Source organism: Polypterus senegalus, chromosome 1 (genome assembly GCF_016835505.1).
Source record: "Polypterus senegalus isolate Bchr_013 chromosome 1, ASM1683550v1, whole genome shotgun sequence".
Lineage (NCBI taxonomy): Eukaryota > Metazoa > Chordata > Cladistia > Polypteriformes > Polypteridae > Polypterus > Polypterus senegalus.
In genome coordinates this window covers 53,385,283-53,409,380 of record NC_053154.1, presented here as the reverse complement: position 1 = coordinate 53,409,380, position 24,098 = coordinate 53,385,283, and the positions used below count along the sequence as shown (strand labels likewise).

Genomic DNA, 24,098 nt, shown 5'->3' with positions numbered 1-24,098 from the left:
ACATCCCTTGATTTATACTGAACAGTTTTTACAATACAAACTAATATTTTATTTACCTTTTAATAGGCTCTGCATTGCTTAGATCATAGTTTCTTAGATCAAAGGGTTGAGGGTTGCCACCTTTTGGGTCATGCAGTGTTATGACTCACTGTTGCATTAGATGGGAAAGGGTTTTGTATGGTTTGCAATATGTCTTGCAATGGGTCACCATGCACAGGCTAGGGATCTGCACTGACAATCGGAAGGTTGCTGGTTCAAATCCCGTAAATGCCAAAAGGGACTCTGCTCTGTTGGGCCCTTGAGCAAGGCCCTTAACCTGCAATTGCTGAGCGCTTTGAGTAGTGAGAAAAGCGCTATATAAATGTAAAGAATTATTATTATTATTATTATTATTATTATTATTATTATTATTATTATTTAAGCAATCTCCATTGCTCTTCTATAAGAGTTGGCAGCCATGTCTGGATTAAGGTGGGTGCTATTGATGCTGAAGCATTAGGCCCATTCCTGAAATAGAAAATAGAAATGAAAACAGACAAGAATTTCCCAGAAGCTGAACAGTTTTCCTTTGCTATATTAACCTCAAAATAATTCTTAGAATGAAATTTGGAGTCTGACTTTCGGACGCCTAGACACAGCGTTACTTATTATACAGTTACTATTGTTCTTTGCGCTGTGACGTAACTATAACGTTGTTGTGTTTATTGTTAACCGAAGATTTCAAGTTAATGCTATCAATTTTACGTTAAACAGTTTACTTAGTAATTTAGCTGCGTTTTTTGCAATATCTTGGGGATTCTTGCCACTTTATTATTGTTCGTAAGTGCCACATAGTAAATTTTTCACCTTGAATGTTAGTTGTACAGTAAAAATCGATGGCTATTTAAATGGTTATCTGTAAAGATAAAACTAAAAGCCAGCCCGTGGGCCTGGCATGGTTGTTTAGAATTTTTAAAATCCTCAACAGGATTCTGATCTATTATGAAATTTAAATCGTGGACAAATTTTTACCCTCAAGAGCTGTGTTACATAGTTTGATGTTAATCTCGAGTTGTTACGATACTACGTCGTTATTATTATTCATGTTCAATAAAGTCTGGCTGTTGTGTCGCAAGCAATTCAGTTTCCATGGTCGGTCTGAGTGTGCATGTACAGTGAGTGTCGAATGCACATGCACCAATGGTGAGAAAAAATAGGCTTTTTTTGCGCTGCAGCATCAGGTCCAATTTCGTCTTAATCCGGCCCTGTTGGCAGCGATTATCCAAGGGGGGATCCACTCCTCCAATCTGTCGGTCATCATGTACTGGGTCTCAAAGACACTAAGAAGGGCATGATTGGGTCATGAGAAAATAAAAATTAAGAAACACTGGCTTAGATGGTGAAAATTTGGTTGTTTAACATAAAACACTAAATCATTTGTCTTACCCTGATTCTCTGATTCTTGTTCTTCTCAACCTACAAACTCCATTAGTGACATTTTATAGGAATTGATCTTCAATGCTCATATAAAAAATGCAGGAACTCATTTCACTAATAAGGATTTTATGAAAGGCTCATTTACTGTTAATGTGTGTTAGCATATCACTTACTGTGTATTTGTACTACTGCAAATTACAATATGACATGCAATACTTTATACAGGACCTTTTTGAAAACAGGTCTTACCCCACAGAAAACTGATATTTGCCTAGGAGTTAGTAAACAGACAAAGACAGTGGTGCAGTTTTTTGTGCAGCAGCCTCTCACCTCCAGAGGCTTGGCAGTTATGGCGTGAATTTCAGGATTGTCAGACTCTACCCCTGGCCTTCTGCATGTCTGAAAAACATGAACTTTAGGGGGACTGAAGAGCCTAGTGAGTGCACTGGCATCTTGTCCTGGGTTAGTTCTGTCCTTCCACATACTGTTGCTGGGCTGGAAGCCTCTCATGTCATGAAAATGAACTGATAGCTTCTGAAGATGAATAAATGCATGGAGTTAAGAATCAAGATAGCAAATGAAACAGAGGGAACAAACAACATATTGTGAAAGGACTTGGCATGATTCCAGAACTATCCTTGGAGGAATCGCAGGCACCATGTGTATGTGTACATTTTTTTCATAAGGATATTGATATATTTAGCTTTTCGAATGCTCCTAATTTTAAAGTTGTTTTTAAGTGGCAAATCATTTGAGAAACTCCAGCTGGGAAAATCCCATTTATTTCACAATAAAGGTCTCTATACACAGATTGCTTCTCAGAAAGGTAGAAGATATCTTTTTAAATGCAAATTTAGTTCAAAGATCTGCTTTGCTTTCTTTAATTAACTTCTTCCAGATGATATCATTGACATTCACTTTCCTTCATCATGCAGACATGAGCTGCGCTTTCTTTCACACTGATTTCAAATGCACCATGTTTAATCTTGTCCTGCTGTTTAACACAAAGAAAATCATTTTTAATGACTAAGGCGATATTTATCACTGGTCCAAATTACAATTAGCCTAAACCATAAACTAAGTTTGGCAAAATGAACCCCTTATAGAAAATTATAACAATGGTGGTATTGTACAAGTGCCTAAATGTAAGATTTTTTTAAGGAAGTATGATATATTGGAATGGTGGCGTGGTTAAGTAGGGATTAGTGCTACTGCTTCTCAGATCCAGCAGCCTAGTTTCAAATCCCATGCCCAGTCTTTGTCTGTGTGTTGTTTGCATGTTCTTCCTTTGACATCTAGGTTTCCCTCTGGGCACTCCGATTTTTCTTCACTATCCTCAAGGACATGCGGGCTAAGCTGGTGAGTCTAAATTTGCCCATGTGTAGGTATCGTACGTGTGCCCAGTGATGGACTGACCATATATTCAGAGTAATTTCCTCAGCGTTGTTGGATCGGATGTGCCCACTACAATGACCATAACTTAGACCAAGTGAGTTTGAAAATAAATATACATGTAAGAAGGCATCTCTGATAATCTCATTCAAAGTCTTTATTTTCTTGCATTTTAATGTAATCCTCTGTACCCATCCATCGATGTTACAAACACACTTTGCATTTCAGACTATTGAGCAGCTTCAGCTTCAAAATGATGCAAGTCAGGAATCAGCCATTGACACATCAGCACTTAAAAATTTGACAACTGATAGGAGACTATTGAGTCCATCAAGCCCGTTTGTTTAGCTAAGAGCTACGCTGTTCCATCATCTCAACCAGATGCTTCTTAAAGGTTGCTGAGGTTTCTACTTCAAAACCATGTCTCTGTAGTTGTTCCAGATTCCCACAACTACAGGTTTAATTCTCTGAGGCTGTCAGAGTAAGACATGTCCTTAGGTCTTGAAATTCACCTGGTTTCTCTTTTCTGCACAGCTTCAAGTGCTGCTATGTCTTTCTTGTACCAGGGTGACCAGAACTCCACAAAATACTCCAGATGTGGTCTTACTATTGCATTATATAGTTGGAACATAACATCCCTTGACTTACATTCAACAGTTTTTATTAGAACATTAAAACAATGTAGACATGAACAAGCCATTTAGCCCAACAAAGCTCGGCAGTCCTATACACTTAAATTCTTATAAAATAACTTCAAGTCTACTTTTGTCCAACCACACTACTTGGTAGCTTATTCCAAGTGTCTATGGTTCTTTGTGTAAAAACAAACTTCCTAATATTTGTGTGAATTTTACCCTTAACAAGTTTCTAACTGTGCTCCCATGTTCTTGATGAACTCATTTTAAAATAACATTCTCAAACCACTGTACTAATTCCCTTTGTAATTTTAAACACTTTAGTCATGTCTCCTCTTAACTTAATTTTGCTTAAACTGAAACGTCTCAGCTCTTTTAATCTTTCCTCATAATTCATTCCTTGTGGCCCTGGAATCAGCTTAGTTGCTCTTCTCTAGACTTTCTACCAGTGCTGCTATCTCTATTTTGTAGCCTGTTGAAAAAAATGTACACAGTACTCCAGGTAAAGTCTAACCAGTGTGTTATAAAGCTTGACCATAACCTCCTTGGATTTGTACTCTAAACATCATGCTATATAACCTAACATCATGTTAGCCTTCTTAATGGCTTCTAAACACTGTCCACTACAACTCCTAAATCCTCATAAGGTGTACTTTCGATTTTCAGACCACCCATGATATTCATTTTTACTTCCTATATGTAATACTTTACATTTACTTACATTAATTTCCAAGTACCACCAATCTTCCCAAGCCTTTATGCTGTCCAAGTCCCTCTGTAATGATTCAACGGTCCCTAGATTATCTGCCAATCCACACGGCTTGGTGTCATCTGCAAACCTAACCAGCTTGCTAGTTATATTCCTATCCAAATCACTTATATACATTAAAAGTAGCAGCAGCCCTAACACTGACTCCTGCGGAACATAACTCTTGATGTCAGCTGATTCTCATAGGCTTCTTTGCACCATAACCCTCTGCTTCCTTTGTCTGAGCCAACTTTGCACCCATCAACAAACAACACCCTGAACTCTCATTTCTTTAATTTTGATGTCCAACCTCTCATGTGGCACCTTCTCAAATGCTTTCTGAAAGTCGAGATAAATAATATCACTTGCTCCACTTTGATCATATCATTTTGTTGCTTTCTCATTGAAATCCAGCATATTGGTAAAACATGACCTCCCTCAGCTGAACCCATGCTGACTTTTTCAGTAAAACTCCTATTCTTACCATGTGTTGCTCAACCATTAATTTACCAGTGAAGCACATTAAACTTACTGGCAAGAGATGCTTGGATCTGCCCAATCACCTTTTTATAAAAATGGATAATGATATAACCTTACATTATATTTGCCTTTTTAATCATTTCTGCACATTGCTTAGTCAATAAAAATGCTGCGTCAATATAAACCCCTAAATCCTTTTCAGATGTTGCTTCCTGAATGACAGTGTCTCCCATGTTGTATTTATAATTGTCAATCCTTTTTCCTCTACATGTAGCACTTTGTACTTTTCTTAATGAATCTCCATTTCCCAAGTATTTGCCCAGTTCTGAAGCTAGTCTAAATCTTTTTAAATTCTATTTGCTGCCTCCTCAATGTCTGCCACCACTCCAATTTTAGTGTCATCTATGAGTATAACAAATTTTACAATGAAAGATATTTTATAGCTAGGGACTTGCACATGACTGGTGAGTTTTATACATTTCTTTGATATTAGATCAATTGTGAAACAAGTTATCTTATACTTCTTCATTAAGCACTTCTAAACTGCTGTACTTAAATATTTTCATGCCATATTTCTGATTCTCCTTTATTGTTAGTGTTATTATATAAACACCTTTACATTTTAAAGAGCTTTTCAATATTAGCAATACTCTCTTTCTATATCCACCTCATCCAACACACAGTTTCTAACACAGTCTTGAATGCTAAGTCTCCATCATATTACAGACTTTTCCAGCAATTTTAAGTGATAGACTTTACATAATCTTAGTTGGTCAGGCAGTGGTATAGTTCTGTATAGTTTGATATCCCCAGTGATCCAATCATACTGGTCTTCGATTTGCTCGTCACTTGGTAAGCTCTAGTGTGTTCAAGAGCTAACAACCAATAAACACTCAGCTGAAACTACAGTGTGGATGCAAGGAATGAAGTGAAGAAGATGTTCTGAATCACGGAAACAGACATTCATCAGTCTTGTCTTGTGTTTGTTATATCACAACAGAGTGAACAAATGCAAATGATATGACAAGACAGCAGCTGTACACATCATAGTTGAAAAACACTCGTACAAGCACTGGTTGTCTGGCAACATATCAAATGGCTGTCAAAATACTAATGCTAGCGATACTGTGAAAATTTAAAAACTACTAAGAAGTCATGGGGCCTTCTTGTAAACCATCATATGCTCTGTTTCCTAGTCATTTGATTTGATATCCTCAAAGTAACAAGATCTACAAATCTCTCTCACCACATCCATAAACCTTCACTTAGGCCTTCCTCTTTTCCTCTTCCCTGGAAGCTCTATCCTTAGCCTCCTTCTCCCAATATACCCAGCATCTCTCCTCTGCACATGTCCAAACCAACGCAATCTCACTGTCCAACCTGAGTTGACCCTCTAATGTACTCATTTATGATCCTGTCCAACATTGTCAGACCTAATGCAAATTAAATTTAAACTAAAAATACAAAATGAAGGAAAACTAAAACGAAACTGAATTTCAAGTAAGGTCAGAAAAACTCAAGAAATTAAAACTAATATAAAAAGGCAAAATTATAATAACCTTGCTGCACACATAATCTGATCTCCACTCTCTTTACTTTTTTTTAAAGACTGCAACAAGGAGAAGAATTGATTTATAACTCCATTTATCGTGTCTGAGCCGACACAAAAGATTAAGTCTGGGTTTTGTACACAAAAACTTGCCTTATTCCTCCTTCTCTTTGACCACATTGTTTTGTGCATGCAATCAGTTTTTTGTGAAGAGCTGTATTTTCAAGTGTCATGTTCATTTGAAGATTGCTTATGAACTGTGACAAGTCAAAAAGGTAAAAATATGAAAAATAAGAAAAGCACATATAGTACAAAAATATATACAGCACACTGAGTATATAATAGATTCAGAAAGTATTCCGACCCCTTCACTTTCTGGACACTTTATTGTATTGTACATTTAATTTTAAATGGATAAAGTGTGGATTTTTGCCCATCAATCTACACTGAATAATGGTTGATGATGCTAAAATGGCCCCTGATATGTATGTGATGGGCTATCACCCCAACTATTGTTCCTGCCTTGCGCTCAATGCTTGCTACAATAGGCTGCAGCTTCTCTGTGACCTTGCTCTAGATAAGCAGATTTAGAAAATGGATAAATGGATGGATGATCAGACCCTTTGTTTCATCACAGAGCCGACTCACGTGTATTGAAACCCACACCATGACAATATAAAATCACAAATTAGCCTAATGTGCACATTTTTGAGGATGTTGGAGGAAAACCAGAATACCAGGAGAAAAACCCATGCAGTCAACAGTCAGGTGATAATTAAGCCTGGGATGCTGGATGTGGAAAGAAGAAAGTCATTAGTCCATATTTAACAACATATGTCCAGTCTTAATTTTTCCATGAGCTATAGTGTTTTTAATCCTTTAGTTCCATTCACATTTTCTTTCAGCTGAATAATGTAGCTCTTCACAGACTTCTGGCATCTTCTACTGGAAGTCACTGCCATTAGATTAATCACTATTCCCCTATAAAGCTGTCTTTCAGTAACTATGTCTGTCTTTGGCCTAAGCAAAATTACTGATCTGCAGGCACCTACTTACATGGCAAACATGGTATTTACATAAACAAATCTGAATTAATTTCAAAAACTTCATTAGCAGAAAAATCCAAGCAGGGGAATAAACAAGCTTGCAGCATTGTGAAAGGCACCATATGTCGCAACACGCTGCAGTCTATAAGAACTCCACTGGTGACTTTTCTCCAGCAGGCTTACTGGCTCATCGTATTCCACAGAATACACATTGGGCTTTGGTGGGGAGTACAGAGCTAATAATTTTGCAGAGCTAATATCAAACAGTTAAGCTTGGCTTCTTATTGGATTTGTAATGCTATAAGAAGACAAATTATCAAGAACCAGGGAGGTGAAGAAGGCAGCTCATTTTATGTGAGCAGTCAAGTAGAAGAAACCATATACTGCTCTAGTTTAGAAGTGCTGAGAAAAAAATAACTATTCATCTGATTACTAAGAAACAGGATTTAGATATTGCATAGACAGCAGGCATAAATGAATTCAAGACTAAGCCATTTAAATCAATCTGACATAACCTGACACTCTATACATTTCATTATTTGACTTGCATAAGAGAAATAAGTTGTGCCATTAAAGAATGTGAAAATACCCATTTAGAGTCAAGTGCAAGTGGATACTGGACTTCAGAGCACACTGATCACAAGTGATAAAAAAACTAATCTCAACTCATATTACACATTAAAACATAATCAAGCACTATTGTAGTACTAATTTACAGACCCCCTGAGTCCTGTTCATGATTTGTGCCTGAATTCAGCATCCTAGAATAAATTATAACTATGAAGTGTTGATATGTCATATTTGTATTTGCATAGATGTGGAAACAAACACATTTCTGTAATGCTTTAAATACCTACTGAACTTAACTCACTTTAAACACTCAAGTCCACTAAGACTGCTGGACTGTATTCACGTTTCATCTTTTTGACTGTCCATCCAAAAAACATAACAATCACTTTATCAAAATCCTAGTATAAAAGGACTAATCAGACCCTTTCAGGCCTGAGGTCTCTGGTTAAATAGGAGCCAGTGGGTGAAGGTCTAGTCTGGTTCTCTGGGCTCAGCTGCCTTGGAAGTAATTCAAAGGGGAACAGAAGTCGTCCCAGAACTACTAGGGGGCTGGGGATTTAAAGGCCCTACCTTCCAGTATGTCTCTGAAGTTTGAACTGGGTTGACAAGGACTGGTAAGACCTGAGCTAGTAGGAGCAACAAAACAAAGAGACAGCGAAAGAGCTTTTAGTCTTTTATGGATTATGTTGTGGTTAGGTGTGGTAGCTTTCCCACTGGGGTATTAACCTCTTTAGGAAGGCCCACTGGTGCATGGGTTGTTTTCATTTTACTTTGTACTTTGTGTTTACTCCTTATTTGAGACCCTGCTGCTGTATTTTATTTTTGTATAACAAATTCATGCTTTTTGTACCCGTTTTTGACTTCCTTCTTAAACTCAAACATACTAAGATTGAATACAGAAATTGTGGCCAATTTAAAAGTGGTTATGGAACAACAACCTGAACCTGAATATCTCAGACACAAAACAACACATTACAGACACCAGGAGAAACAGAAAAAGTCATATCTTGGCCAACACAATGGGGGGGCAATGGAACCTCTTTGCTCCTTCACATTTTATGAAGTACTATATACTGCAAGTTACAAGAGATCCTCCTTTTTTATAAGATAGGTAAAGAATTACAGAACATCATAGAGGCCTTGCTGTATGATTTTTTATTAGCTCCAAAAAATCCCTGCTCAGAACTGCAGTCTATCGCAGTGCTCTATACCAAAAGCCTGTCTAATAACCCAGGATTCTATCTACTCCTTGGGCTGGATTGTACTTTCAAAATTTCAGGACTTGTAGTTGCACTAGCAAACATTTTACCCTCACTTCAACTTACCTGAATGACGCAGTGATATTCTCCTATTCATGGCTGTGCTAGATGCTGATCTGCCACTTCTCAAAGTAGATGAATTGTCACGTTATGTCAGCATTTTACTCTTACGCAATCATTTCTATACTTGAAATGTTACTTTTCACTTTACAGTTTATGAAAATGAAACAATTTACAAAGTAAAAACTATACTAAAATTTCCTAATGCAAGAAATTATATTTGACAAATAAAGTGAATTATCAATATCATTAAACAATGTTTCTTTGTTATTTTTAAGCAGTTTAAATAGATGCACCAGCAATGTAAACATTTTAATGCTTATGTAAATGAAGTGCCTTGTCATTGTCCCTATGGTCTCTCATTGAGGAGTCCCAGAGATGTCCCTCTCATCACACCTCAGCCACTATTATCTCCTCAAAGTGTCCACATCCACATTTTATAGTTCAAACACTTTGGATGCTCACACACAGCGAACGAAAGTCACACACAGTCCTCGAACGTGTCTATCCATGCAATGTGGCCCTCGCAAACCTCATAGATACATCAAGTATCAATCAGCCCTTACCATGATAGTCTCACAAATGGCATCACCATCAAGTTCCTTTGTTAAGTGGGTGTGAATCTGGAAAACATAACTAACTTTCATTGTCTATTATCTATTATTACTAGCATACATTTTGCTTTTGCTTTTTTTAATAATCTATGCTGGTCGCAATTTCATTCCTTGAATATATTTGATACTAACTATAGCTGAAATACCCGGCATTGCCCGGGAGAAAAAAATGAAGTTTTTTTTTGTTTTGATTGTTTGAGAAAAATATAATTTAAAAAACAACACAACTTTAAAAATAAAAATAAATGAACAAACAATGAAGACTCATAATGTGCTTGTCTTGTGGTTTTGTATGTATGTTATCATCCAGTTGATGCTCTGAACCGGCCAACTCTATTTAATTTAAAAAGCAACAGGGGTGCAGTGGTGCTCAGACATAAAGAATGCTGGCAGTCACCTCCAGTTTGCCCTCTGGTGGTCGTTCCAAGTGTCAACTGGATGACAACATGTATACAAGACTGTAAGATCACCCGCACCGTTGGGTTAGGGTTGATTTCACCCTACTGTATTTTTAGTCGACCAATGAGAAACATGTGTACCAAGTGTCATGAAAATCACTCCAGCCATTTGGAAGTGATGCTGGAACATACACACACACACACACACACACACACACACACATACATTGACTTTTATATATAGATAAAGATTTATTAAGCAAGACAAAGCTGCACTTATTCAGAATGAAAAACCAGCATCTCTGGGAATATGGGTTCAAATGCCAGGCAAGTCAATGCCTGTGGGGAGTTTAAATATTTTTTGCTTCTACATGCATTTTTCACTTTTCTTCTCAAATCCTAAACATTTGTATTTTACGTTAATTTCCAAATTCGCCCCATATCTATGACTGTGGTTTCTGTTCTTATAAGAATATCCTGTGATGGATGAACTGGTTGTCCAGTTCAGGGCAGGTTTCAAATAAGCGGACTTAAGCCAATGTCATGTTATAAGACTTCTAGTCAGAGGGTATGTCAGACTTGCTAAAAAGCCTTACTGATCTTATCACTGGACAATGTAAATTTACACAACTGAAAATCAAAGTCTGTTGACTTTATGGCACAGTCATGTCCACCCCTTTTCCTGACATTAATAATACATTAACACATTTTATTTATATAGCACCTTTCAGTCAATAGCATGATGCCTGACAGAGCTGGTGCTGTATGAAGGGCTACCAGCTGCAATCTCTGCCCTTTTTCACTTCTTTTTTCCATTTTATTCTGGTATATAAAACATAAAACATCAAACAGGCAAGCTTATCTTCTGCATATGAGGTCTAAAAGTCCCATGTCTTTATTCCTCATCTCTGCATTGTGTGTGTTTTACTTCTGTATGAGCGATCATTGATTGTCAGCTCTCGTGCACAAAGGGCCTGTTCCGCTACGAAAAGACAAAATCAATCCTGTTTTAATTTTTTTTTTTTTTTAATTTATTTTATTTAATGAAAATAACATTGCATACATCCAAGTCAAACTTATACAACAAATGACTTCATAGTCAAACTAGAAAAAAAAGAAAGAAAAAAAAACCTGTTTGATTTTATCAGAGTGACTTGTGGACTAGTTGGAGTGAGACGCTGGACTACATGGGAATGCGTCACTGAATGCCTCCTAAGTGAACTACTAAGATGACGTAAATGAAGCCTTTGAGTGAAAATCATTGGAAAACTTGTCTAACATGCCAAGATATTAGATTAATATATGGAAAAAGCTTGAGTTTATTGCCTTAGGTTGCTGTCTCTTGTAGCATTAATTCTGTAAATAACAATGACTGTACATCACATATTTAATAATTTGAGTATTTCTATCAAAATAAAGCACTGACACTCTGCATTATTTTTGCCACTCATGTAAAAGAAATGCCCACTTTAGCTCCAAGTTGTCAAAGTGTCATAGTGAAGCATGTCTGCATGAATAGCCACAGTGTCTCTCACCAGCTTATGATTATTCAACGTTTACCCATGAACTGTGAATTGGCACAACTGTCGAGTGTGGCAGTCATCAAGCAATAACAGAAGGGATAAAATCAAATTTGGAAATGGACAGATGGATACTGTCTGTGAGAAGAGTTAGAATTTCAAAATGAAAGCATGCTCTCTACAGTTAATCAATCACAGTGGTAAATTAAATTAAAAAATACACTATATATATATATATATATATATATATATATATATATATATATATATATATATATATATATATATATGAAAAAGCAATATGAAGGAAAAGAATATGAAGCATTTATTACTACCTAAATTAGGAATGTATAAAGTGCAAGCTAAACCCCAAATAATAGTTAATTAAGTTAACAGAAAAACAGAGACAACCATGGGATGACAACAGAAAATATATATAAAATATAACAGTTATATAATATATATATATAAACTTACAGGTGAATCCGAAGGAGACTAAATTACATACGAGTAACAGGAGTGAAGTGATTTACTTTAAGTTACAAATGTAATACAACTAATTAAAAATCAGAAGCTCACAATTGTAGTTTTATAGGGCAGCAGTAGCTCAGTCGGTAGAACGGGTTGTCCAGCAATCGGAGGGTCGCAGGTTCGATCCTTGCTCCCGGCATGAGAATGCAGCTGTTGTGTCCTTGGGCAAGACACTTAACCTACCTTGCCTGCTGGTGGTGGTCGGAAGGATTGGTGGCGCCAGTGTTCGGCAGCCTCACTTCTGTCAGTGTGCCCCAGGACATAGTAGCTTATCATAACCAGCGTGTGAATGGGTGAATAACTGTTGTGTTGTAAAGCGCCTAGGGGGGTTCTTGAACTCTAGTTAGGCGCTATATCAAATACAGGCCTTTTACCATATATATTTATAATTTATAATGTGAACCTGTATGGCAAAAGCCATACAGATGACATTAATGCAATTTACTTGGGCTACAGATTTGACTCAGCTGATTAGGTTAGGAACACGTAGATAAAGTTTAGATTCAAATCGTGGGCACACCACAGAGGCCACTAAGAGCAAACCCATCTCTGATACAATGCAAATCAACAAAAATTATTCAAATAATGGGTTATAAAATAATCCAAACTATGACAACATTAAGGGCTGTTGTCCATACACTTATTCTATGTTCAATTTAACTGAATCAGTTTATTCTGGTATAGTACTAAATATGTGCAGGCTCAGAAAGTTTACAGAACAGTAAATACTAAACCACATAACATTTACATACAATACCTATAAAAAGAATCCATCCCCTTAGAAATATAAAAATGTTATTATTATACAGCGTTGAATCACAGTGGATTCAATGCAATCAATTAATGTGTGTGTGTTGTATAATATATATATACACAGTGTATATATGTATATATATATATATATATATATATATATATATATATATAATCTATATATATAATCTGTTTTCACTTTGATGTTAAAGAATCTTTTTTCTACTCATCTGTTTCATAAAAGCCTGGAACAATAACTACCAAACGGGTGAATACTTTTAATAACCAGTATATAAATATATACAAGAGGTTTGATTTAGTTAAATATTCCAAAATGTAAGGTGCGTCAGATTGAGGACAGTGATACAGTGAACATACTAAGGTCAGTAAATCAAATGGAAACAGAAGAAAAAAAGGATGTAGTCAAATGCATCTAAAAAAAAATGAGCAAGAATTATTAAAACGTGAGAATCTGCAAAACAGAAGCAGAAGAAGAAGAAAGTGCAAACCACGTGAAGAAACTGCATGGATTCTTTTATATTGTGTCCCACTTTGGAGATGATTTTTTTCCTAGATGCTCAGTTCTTCTGCACTGGTCGCAGAGATGCAAACAAGTGAAAGAAGCTTGTAAGAAACCGGAATATCTGATGGGTGAAATTCGAGTTAAAAGGACTTTATGTGACAGCTGATATGCTGTATTTGCATTTGTGTCTTCTTTTTTAGCAATTTGTCAGTTTTGCAATTCATTCACACTCCCTTTTTCCTGATCACTTTTCATGTTTCTTGTATTTATGATTAGGCCTCAGTTTCTTTCCCCCAATTGGGTATTTGTATGATTTGCAGACATTATGTTCTTAGCCCCATCTGTGATTGCCATGTGTGGTCTTACACATAAATAAGATTGAAGAGAGTCTTCCCTCAGTTGTGTCTTTTGTTTGAAAAGACCAGGACTGGCAATCAGGCTTTTAGGTGCTGTGGTCAACTGGGCTGCAATTACTTGAGAGTCCTGCATATACAGTGACACCTGGTGACAGTGCTGTAGTATTAGCTTTATTAGCATTATTTATTGTATTATTTATTTATTGACTTTATTATTTCACTTATTTTTGTTTCTCTCTTGTAAAAATTCACTTTCTTTTCTTATTGGATTTTCTGGGTTTTGGTATTGTTCAGGTTATTAGGCTTCTTATTTTTGGACTTTTACTTGCTTTGCTTCCCTTTGTTTGGCCTTTTCTAGTTCTTGGTGCTTTTCTTTGATAATGTTTGATATTCTTTAAATATTATGCTTTACTTTTGTGCAGTTACAATTTTCATTGAATTTTGTATTCTTGTGAATTCTTATTTTTTAACTAAATGTGGATTTTGCTGATTTTTTTTTTTTTTTTACATTTTCAGCCATACCTGGGAGAACATACACACACACACACCAACATATTAGGGCCAATTTAATGTCATCAATTCACCTAACCTGTATACTTTTGGACAATGAGAGGAAACGGGGCACCCAGAGGAAACTTACGTAGACACGGGGAGAGAACGTAAACTCCACACAGGGAGGATTTGTGATGCGAACCCTGGTCTCCTTATTACAAGGCAGCAGTGCTACCAATGGGTGATCATGCCACCCCCCAAAGAATAACCTGTTTATATAAAACTTTCAATTGAAACAATTCATGTAAATCTTAAAAGAGTTTCACTTTCCACAATATTAGCAAAACATATTGCATTTCACAACCAGTGGAATTCACACAATTAGCATGTGTATTTTCATTTCATATGCGAAAGCACAGGGACATTTATTTTGGTGCAAAGCATGAAAAGGGGAGTGCAAACGCAGCGTACGTACCTGCTTTGGGGTGCTATTTTCTGACATTAAATCCACCAGTCTGGGTGTAGGGCTGCCAGAAAATCACCAGAAGAATCCTGCCGTGGATCACTTTATGGAGTTGGGGAAACTGAATGTAGATGGTGTTACTTCTCACCCGAAATAAGCAGTGTGAAAAATAAGGCAGGCAGTATGTGAAGCAGATTGGAGCAAATGGGGATGAATGGAAGGAGCTATGGAAGATCCAGGTGGTGGCAGCAGCATTGGAGGGCAGCCTAGGAATAAAACAATGGCCTTGGCTGTAAATTAACACTTGGGTAGCAACCACTATGAGAATTGTGTGAAGATCATGAAAGGCACACATGGATAGTACTCTTGTGATTTTTTTCTGTTAGTATTGAGCCATACGGAATCAAAACAAAAGATCATGTGTGAATTACACAAGTGATGTTTCTCTTTTACACATTTTGTCACACGATGAAGATATTATGATAATGTAGCTGACTGTTTCTTCCTTACAGTTTCAGAGGCTGACGTGTGATTCTCACCCTATCCACTTTTAATGTGGGGTTTGCATGTATTCCTCATGGAAGGCAGATAAACTTGATAGAATGAATGATTTTGTCACATTTCTTAGGTTCTGATGATCCCACATCCCAAACACATACATGGTAAGTGTGCCTAACAGAGGTGATATCCATTGTGTGCCTGAAGCTACCGGGATCCTTTCAGGTTTCCCACTCTGCCACATCATGTTGGACTTAGCAGGTTCAGAAAATGGGTGAGTGGATACAAGAAGGATGGACTGATTTATTTGGTTACATGTGTGTTCTTCTTATCATACTGTATCTCTTCCATAGAAACTAATATTGTCTTTAACAATTCAGTTAATTGCTTAGTGCACTCGGTGGCGCAGTGGTAGCACTGCTGCCTCGCAGTTAGGAGACATGGGTTCACTTCCCAGGTCCTCCCTGCGTGGAGTTTGCATGTTCTCCCCGTGTCTGCGTGGGTTTCCTTCCACAGTCCAAAGACATGCTGGTTAGGTGCATTGGCGATTCTACAGTGGCCCTAGTGTGTGCTTGGTGTGTGGGTGTGTTTGTGTGTGTCCTGCGGTGGGTTGGCACCCTGCCCAGGATTGGTTCCTGCCTTGTGCCCTGTGTTGGCTGGGATTGGCTCCAGCAGACCCCTGTGACCCTGTGTTTGGATTCAGCGGGTTGGAAAATGAATGAATGAATGAATGCTTAGTGCACTTGAGCACATGTGTAATCTAAGATGGGTGGGTGGGCATCCCTTTTTAGAAGACCATTTGGAGAGCAAAAAACTACAGCTAGTAAGAGACAAAAAATATGTAATTGTGTGTAGCCAGTCCAGAGGTTCAGCAAGTGTGCCCTGAAGAACAATTTTAATTTAACTAGTGTCATGTCTTATTTTTTCTTCTATGCATGTGTTAGTAGTTTATTCAATAAATATCAACCATGACCTTATCTCTGATGTCTGCTTGCAGCCAAGAAGAGCACTTTCTGTCACACATTAAGCTGCAAGGTAACTTCAGAAATAGAGAATTTTCTGGCTTTCATTTGAAATGAATGTAATGAATGCATAATAACTACAGAATTCCCCTTTTTGTGTTCAATGTATTACATTCCTTCTCCAACCATTTTCTAACACAGAACACAGTTTGTGGACCACAGATACTAATCCTCTATGGTGAAGACATGAGCTGGCAAGCATCCCATTGATATATGTGGTCACATGAACAGTGGTGGCACTGCAGTAGTTCCAACAGATTTATAGAGGTGGCCTCAACACTGACTTTAACCCTATCAGAAGAACAAACTTTTAGATATGGTACTTGAGCCAATCAACCGTCTTTTTTAATGGCATGAGTATGATTGGCACTTCATATTTAATCCAATAGGCACGTGTTAAAAAAAAACAAGCTAGGTGACAGAAACAGCACTCTTTAGCAGAACTAAGGACAATCGTTATTTTCCCTAAGACAGTAGTTCCAGAACAAGAGTATGTTTCATTCTATCATCTCCATAATATTGCCCGCCTCCGTCCATTTCTGTCCTTTAATGATGCTCAAACTCTGGTTCACTGTTTCATAATGTCTCATATTGATTACTGTAATTCCCTCTTCATTGGCCTCCCTGCAAAACCTATAGAGAAGCTCCAGTATATTCCCTCACCCACACAAAGCGTTTTGCTCACATCTCCCCTGTTCTCCCAGCTCTACTGGTTACCGGTTCCATCAAGGATTAAATTCAAGATTCTGCTTCTCACCTTCAAAGCCCTACATAACCTTGCCCCCCTCTACCTCACTCAGCTCCTAGCTCCTTACACTCCTTGTCATTCTCTCAGGTCCTTGAGCAGTAATCTCCTTACTGTCCCACCACCAGAGTCTCCACCTTGGGAGGCAGGTCCTTCAGTGTTATGGCCCCTCAACTCTGGAACTCTCTTCCTCAGTCTCTCCAAGATTGCTCCTCGTTCTGCAGTTTTAAATCTCAGCTGAAACCTTTGCTCTTCTACGAACTTTTGTCATCTGTGGAAATTTATTTTTTTTTTTACTCTGTATGTAAAGCAACCTTGGGTTTGTGAAAGGCGCTCAATAAATGTAACTTATTATTATTATTATTATTAGTAGTAGTAGTAGTAGTAGTACATTTCTTAAATAGTCTAAATAAGACATTTCATCTCTTTGTCTTCAGGGGCTTATAGTAAAACTTAGTGTAGGAAAGCTTGGGAAACTTGACACCTCTAAATACCACTTTAAGCAAAAGCCCTGCCACATTAAATGACTTTTCTACAGATTTTCAGTCTCAAACTCCATTTACATAATCTTAGCGAGTAAAAGGCAGTCTCAATGTGATCCCGTGACCACTGGTCATGTATTGTGAAATACCCAGTGAGTCCAACTAGTCTACAATTCATCTCCAGAGTTGGAAGTACAGGCTTGCATGTGTCTGAGAGATGACAACCGATGAGCATTCACCAAGATGTTGAATGCGTATAAATATAATGCAGCAACAAAGAGTAAGGAACATGGATGGTTTGGACCTCTTAAACAGAAAAGAGGCTCACCTGTCTGATGTCTTGTGATTTACATACTACAACAGATTGAAAAAAAAAAGAAAATGGGGGCTGAAATTGCATCTGAACTCACTGTACTTGTAAAGCTTTCATACAGCCACCAGCTCTGTGAGCATGCAATACTTTGACAATGATACATACAATCATCTAATTTGACCTAATTTATAATATCTAGTTATGTAAAATTGCATACTCAGAAGGTGAGATCAGCAACTGTAGTCATCAAATCTGACACCCCCTCCAACGTGAACTCGTGTATTGTGATATTGGCTTAACTTGATTGTTACTTTCAGGAATAAGCGTGTAGAAACAGTCCATTTTAAAGTCTTGCAAAATTTTCCTGTCACCACCAGGAGAATGTGCCAACATCTTCCAAAACTGATTCAACAGAAGTTATTATTTTGTAAAAGTGTATTGCAACATCTACAGACAGACATTAATATCATAACTGGGAGGGTTAAAATTAATACCATGGCAGAGAAACTTGAGTACCCTAGCTCTATTGCATTATGGCTTCTGTTTACTCTGCTGAATTTTGATAGACACGAAAAAATCAGAAACTGAGTCAATATGTAATTGTCATATTGATCTGTGCTGCTCCTCTGAATCAAAGACTTGAAAAAACATAACTGAGTAGCTTTAGTCGTGGTACTAGGGCTAAGAAAGTATAATCGAAAAAGCATAAAGTTAATGACATAAAGTGCAGGAAGAAAAAAAAAGCTTGTGCAAAGCAGGTGCATCAGAATCCTGTTAACAAAACAAGGGAAGGCTGATCTTTAAAAATGCTCCCTACTATTTATTGGCATATGCATTATGATATCAGTTCTATTAACCTATTTATTTCAAACGTTTTTTATGGCCTTTCATTCTATCCAGCTTTCTGTTGATTATTAAGGGTTGTTTGACCAGTTCAAGAAATATCAATGTGCTTTAGAGTTGAAGAGCCTTTCATGCACATGTTTATCAAAATAAGTAGGAAGGCATTAAAGCACATTAATGTATACACCTGCTCCAGCTGCCTATGACCATATAACAGAAAGTAGTGAGTACACATAAATTACCTGTACAAACAACATGCATGTGTAGGCATGTCCAGAAATGGACTGGCACCCCATCCAGGGTTCATGCCCAGTTTTGCTACAAGGGTCACTAGCCCTCCACATCCCAGAACTGGATAATACAATTAGAAAGCTAAAAGAATCAGTTAACCTACTTACTAACCTACTACTAATTTTCACACTGATCTGCACCACCCTTCTGAATTAAAGATTTGAAAAACACCACACATGGAAATAGCTTTGGTCATGACATGATACATTATCAGTATGATTATCTACCCATTTCATAAACCTGCATAACCAGAGCAGGGTCACAGGAAAGCTGGAGCCTATCCCATGATGCACTGGGTGAAATTTCTGCATGAATTCCTGCACACATTAGGGCCAATTTAACAGTGCCAATCCACCTAATGTGCATGTTTTTGAGCTGTAGGAGGGGACCAGAACACACAGAGGAAACCCATGTGAACTTAGAGAGAACATGCAAACTGGAACATGCACTGGAACCCAGAATTCAATAAATCTTTTCAGAATGTTCTTACAATTGTTGTCTTTTCTTTGAGATTAAATCTGCAATAAGATTACTAGTTTTTAAGGAATGAACAGAAATGATATTGGTTGGTAGAAGTCCTGCACACTCTTAAAAATAAAAATTGCCAGAGCAGTTCTTCAGAGTGGTGCCATTGACGATCCTTTATTTCCCAAAAGACCCATCCACATAATCAATCAAGAAATGTGTTTATTTTGATCCATAACAGGCTTCATACATACAGTAGCCGTGAACAGATGGGAAGAGATTTGTGAAATACCAATGGCTCATAATTTAAATGGATTCTTGCTACATACAGTAACGCAGGCTAAGTCCAGGTTTTCTTAATCTGCTAGTGATCTACTAGGTATAGTCTACCAAATATTAAAGACTTCAGTTTTTTCTACATTTAGGAAGTTTATCAAAGTGCAAAGAACCAACTTCATATGCAAAGAAACCTTCCCAGAACGAAATGGTGCTCAGTCTGGAGGTCTTCCCAGACTGTCTTAAGACTGTTCTTGTTAAACCCCTGGTCAAGAAAAATAATCTCGACTCCTCTGTTTTGAAAATTTTAGACCTATTTCTAGCCTGCCTTTCTTAAGTAAATCTTAGAGAAGGCCATCATTATGCAACTAAATGACCACCTCAATAAACATGCAGCTCTTGACAAGTTTCAGTCGGGTTTCAGAACAAATCACAGTACAGAAACCACACTTGTTAAAGATAGTAAATGTCTTGCAGGTAAACGCAGACAGAGGCCATTTATCTGTTCTCATCCACATTTGATACCATTTATCACAATATTCTTAGAAATCCCCTTAGTCAATGGGTGAGCCTACCTGGCAGTGTCTTAAATTGGTTTGGTAGAAAATTCTTTGTTAGTTGTGGTAATTGTACTTCAAAGACGCATGATATTCTATATGGTGTTCCACAAGGCTCTATCCTACCTAACACACTCTCATATATCTCATATCTCATATATCTCGGAATGACTTTCAGTTTACACTTCAAATTGTAACCTTAGATCTTAAAATGAGTATCGTCTTATAATTCCAAGAGCTAAACTTAAAAGAAGTGATGAGGCAGCCTTTTGCTGTTATACACCTAAAATCTGGAATAGTTTACCAATAGAGAATCCATACTAACTCCTACAGTCTCTGGTATTCTCTTTACCATTTTCTGCGGTGGCAATCTGCGCCACCACCAGCTGATCAAAGCTCTGTGCAGTCCCTGCATTGATGGATTGAAGGCCAGAGGTCCACGTGACCTGTCCTCCCTGGCCATTGGACCTTACTTTATTTTTTGTTAATTAGTATTGCCTAATTTTTTTCTTTTTTCTTTCTTCATCTTATAAAGCACTTTGAGCTACATCATTTGTATGAAAACATGCTATAGAAATAAATGTTGTCGTTGTTGGTCAAGCAATAACTCTAAAGGGAGCCACATAACCCAATAAAGAACAATTATTTCTTAAGAGTGAGCAGGTAGTAAAATAATAAAAAAAAAAAAATATGAACGCTTTGCTAAGATAGCCTAATGATGACATTTGGTGAATCAAAATGCAGCTTTCATTGCATTGATTTTAAGGTATTATTTTCCTAAAGTGTTGATGAATAATATAAGATCCCATTATCCGATCACAGAGCGGAGACTATCAGGGCTGTAAAGCGTCCTTGCGCACAACTTCACTTATGCGGGGACAATTTGCTGTCTCTAATTAACCAAACACCAGTGTCAGTTATTAGTACTGTTGGTGTTGTTGAAAGAAAGAAAGAAAGAAAGAAAGAAAGAAAGAAAGAAAGAAAGATCCGTGTTCCTCCCGTAATGGCAAAGAATTTTGATATAAAGTACCACACTAACAAATCTTCTAAAATACAATGATATGCATGATGATATGACAATGATATGATGATATGTTTCTCATTAATAATAATTGAATATTACGCTGTTGAGATTCAGAATTGAAAACTATTTTTTAATTTTGAAACAGTAAGTAGAAATTCTCAATGCAAATGTATTTTTCTTCAGATCGCAATAAAACAATATGTGCTCTTTACACACACCTTTGATTTATATCGCTTCTGTATTTTAAACCTACTGTACATTCAACACCAGTGTACCGTTCATTCCCATTAAGGACGATTAAACATAGACTTGCAGAACATCGAGGTGGAATAAACAATACAATATTCACCGATCAACTGTGTGCACCGGCGCGCTCCGTCTTCCCACACACACAAACCGCATACATACACACACACGCCAGCTCCCTCCTCGCTCATTGTGACCTCCTGCCTCCTGCAGTGGGTGGTGTTGGCTCCGCCGTCCCTTTGCATCTGATAACAGAGTGCTAATGCCCCTTATATCGCTGACTACAGTTAGCTGCAGTTTAAACAAACTGAACCAAATCCAAAATTTAAAATATACTTTCAATGTAGACTGTTTTTTAAAACATGATCAAGAAAGAAAGAAAGAAAGAAAGAGCATCAATGTTTTCCCCAATAATGGCTGGGTAATTTTGACATCAAGCTGCATTCCATAGGCTATCACATTGTTTTAAAACACATTCCGTTATGATATGATTCTTACTAATACTACCGAATACTAAGTTAAAGAAATGCAAGGTCACAAAGTTAAAACAAAAAATCTCTCCAGGTCTTTACAAAAAGCAGCAAGCCCCGCATGCGATATCAATCTTCCTTGCAACCGAAATGCAACAAGACAGTGCGTCCTCCTGTAATTCTAAACGTTTCTGTTCCCTTCTACATGAAACAGTTACAATCTCGTAAAACGCCCACCGATCACTCACACATCCTCGGTCAGGCAGTTTTTAATGAATACCGAAAGCGCTCTTAATAAAGTCTGCTGCCGGCAAGCTGCAAGATGCAGGAGCCCCGGTGTACACTAACATGACTGGGTGTGTAAATTGCTTTCCTGGACGCAGCCCCAGTAGAATCCTTGGCTGCCAACGGTGCTGGCGAAAACGACTATTTACACCCAGCCTGAATCTCATCAGATGTGCGACAGACCGTCTTTACTGCTGCTGCTTCTTATAAAGACCTTCATAACCCAAAGAAAACTGAAACGAGACGACCACCACACCGTCTTTTGCATACACAGATTCAAAATACGCGGATCAGCATCATTCTTCCACCATTTGTGTTGATGTCATTTTTACAAATCAGGACAAATAATATGTCACAATTTTAAAACCTGAAAACGGCAACTAGTTGAATGTATGTCTGCAGGCTGCCGGCCGTACTCGCGCTTAACCTGCCTCCCGGAGCTTTGAATTCAACACATTCCAGTTGAAAATCTCAAAAGTGCTCGCTGCAGTTCTCCATGATCGGTCCAGGATGATTTGTGCATTTGGCACCATTCACAGTGGCAGGCACCCTCGCACTTGCTGTAAACCTTCTGCACGTAATACGTATAACCTGACCTGCTTATCCAGACGTACCTACAGTATTTATGCCCGGCGCGGAGGTGTCTAAGATTTCTTTGCACCTGAAGCCGACACCGCTGCCACCCTGCAACTTGAACACACAGCTTGACCCAACAATCCGACGATCAAATCTTCTATACCAGCGCAAGATAAAGATGTTGCAATAAGCATCACATCATCAGTCGTTGTACCTTCAATTCCCACATTTTCATACCACTCTTCCGTAAAAACCTCATCTGCCATGCCGATTGCGCAGACAGACTAAGAGGAAACCCCCGCGTAATCGTTCAGACCCGTGAAGGCTTACCTGAAATTTGGCGGCGACGCAATCTGCAATCCCAGAAAAGGGGATCCAGATGGAGAAGGTTTTCTTTTTTCTCTATCCGCCATTCTCGCTCCTTATTTATCCATTCGTGCCTTCAAGGAGAGCGACTGGCAATGCCGACTTGCAGCTGCCGGCTGGGAGGATAGATGCGAGTCGACGAAGGCTTGTGTGGCGTTATACTGGGCACCAGTGCTCTCCGGCATGGACTCACACTGGAGACTGGGAGCGACAGTCAACAGGAAGACGAGTGCCGCCAATGCGAGAAGGCTGCGCTCTTGCCAGTGGAACGTCATGTGATCCGTGTGTTCAGTTAATAATAATACACACAGCTGCGGAATCAAAGGCGCTAGAGTGTTCATTAGTTCAGGGAGCGATCATGTCAGCAATCAAAAGAGAAGAACCTGCGGAGAGACTTTATATGTGCGTTGCGAAGTTCTCTGTAACCTACTTGCAGATGAGCATTTTCTACTGTGATTTTGTGATATTTTTTAAATTGATGCAGCTCTTTAAAAAATGACTATTAGCATGAATGACATCATGCTCTCGGTACAACCGAGTCCTTTACTACCTCCACTGAAGGTGTAAAAGGCATTTTTAAAATACAAGGATTTATAGCTTCACATCCATTTTGAAGAAGCTGCACGTGACTGCTTTTTATTGATCATTTATATTATTATGGGGTTATTACCATAAAAAGCGCAGCACATACAGGTAAGTAGCGCAGTGTATCTTAGCTCCTGTCCTCTTTCTCTTACGCAAACACAAACATGCTGATGCATATCAAAACGAAGGCAAAAGTCTTCACATTATTAAAAAAATACATTAGAAATAAAAATCACGTAAAAAAGAAAA

At 37.9% G+C, this 24,098-nt stretch overlaps 1 protein-coding gene across 1 annotated transcript in view; it reads right to left on the bottom strand.

Moving 5' to 3' along the window:
- LOC120526165 (C-Jun-amino-terminal kinase-interacting protein 1-like) overlaps nucleotides 1-23,624 on the bottom strand; it is a 269,108-nt gene extending 245,484 nt beyond the window's left edge. Inside the window, exon 1 of the mRNA XM_039749182.1 lies at nucleotides 23,229-23,624. Coding sequence (XP_039605116.1) covers nucleotides 23,229-23,311 — 83 coding nt within the window. The 5' untranslated portion in view covers nucleotides 23,312-23,624. The remainder of the gene's footprint in view (nucleotides 1-23,228) is intronic.
- Nucleotides 23,625-24,098: the final 474 nt, after the last annotated feature.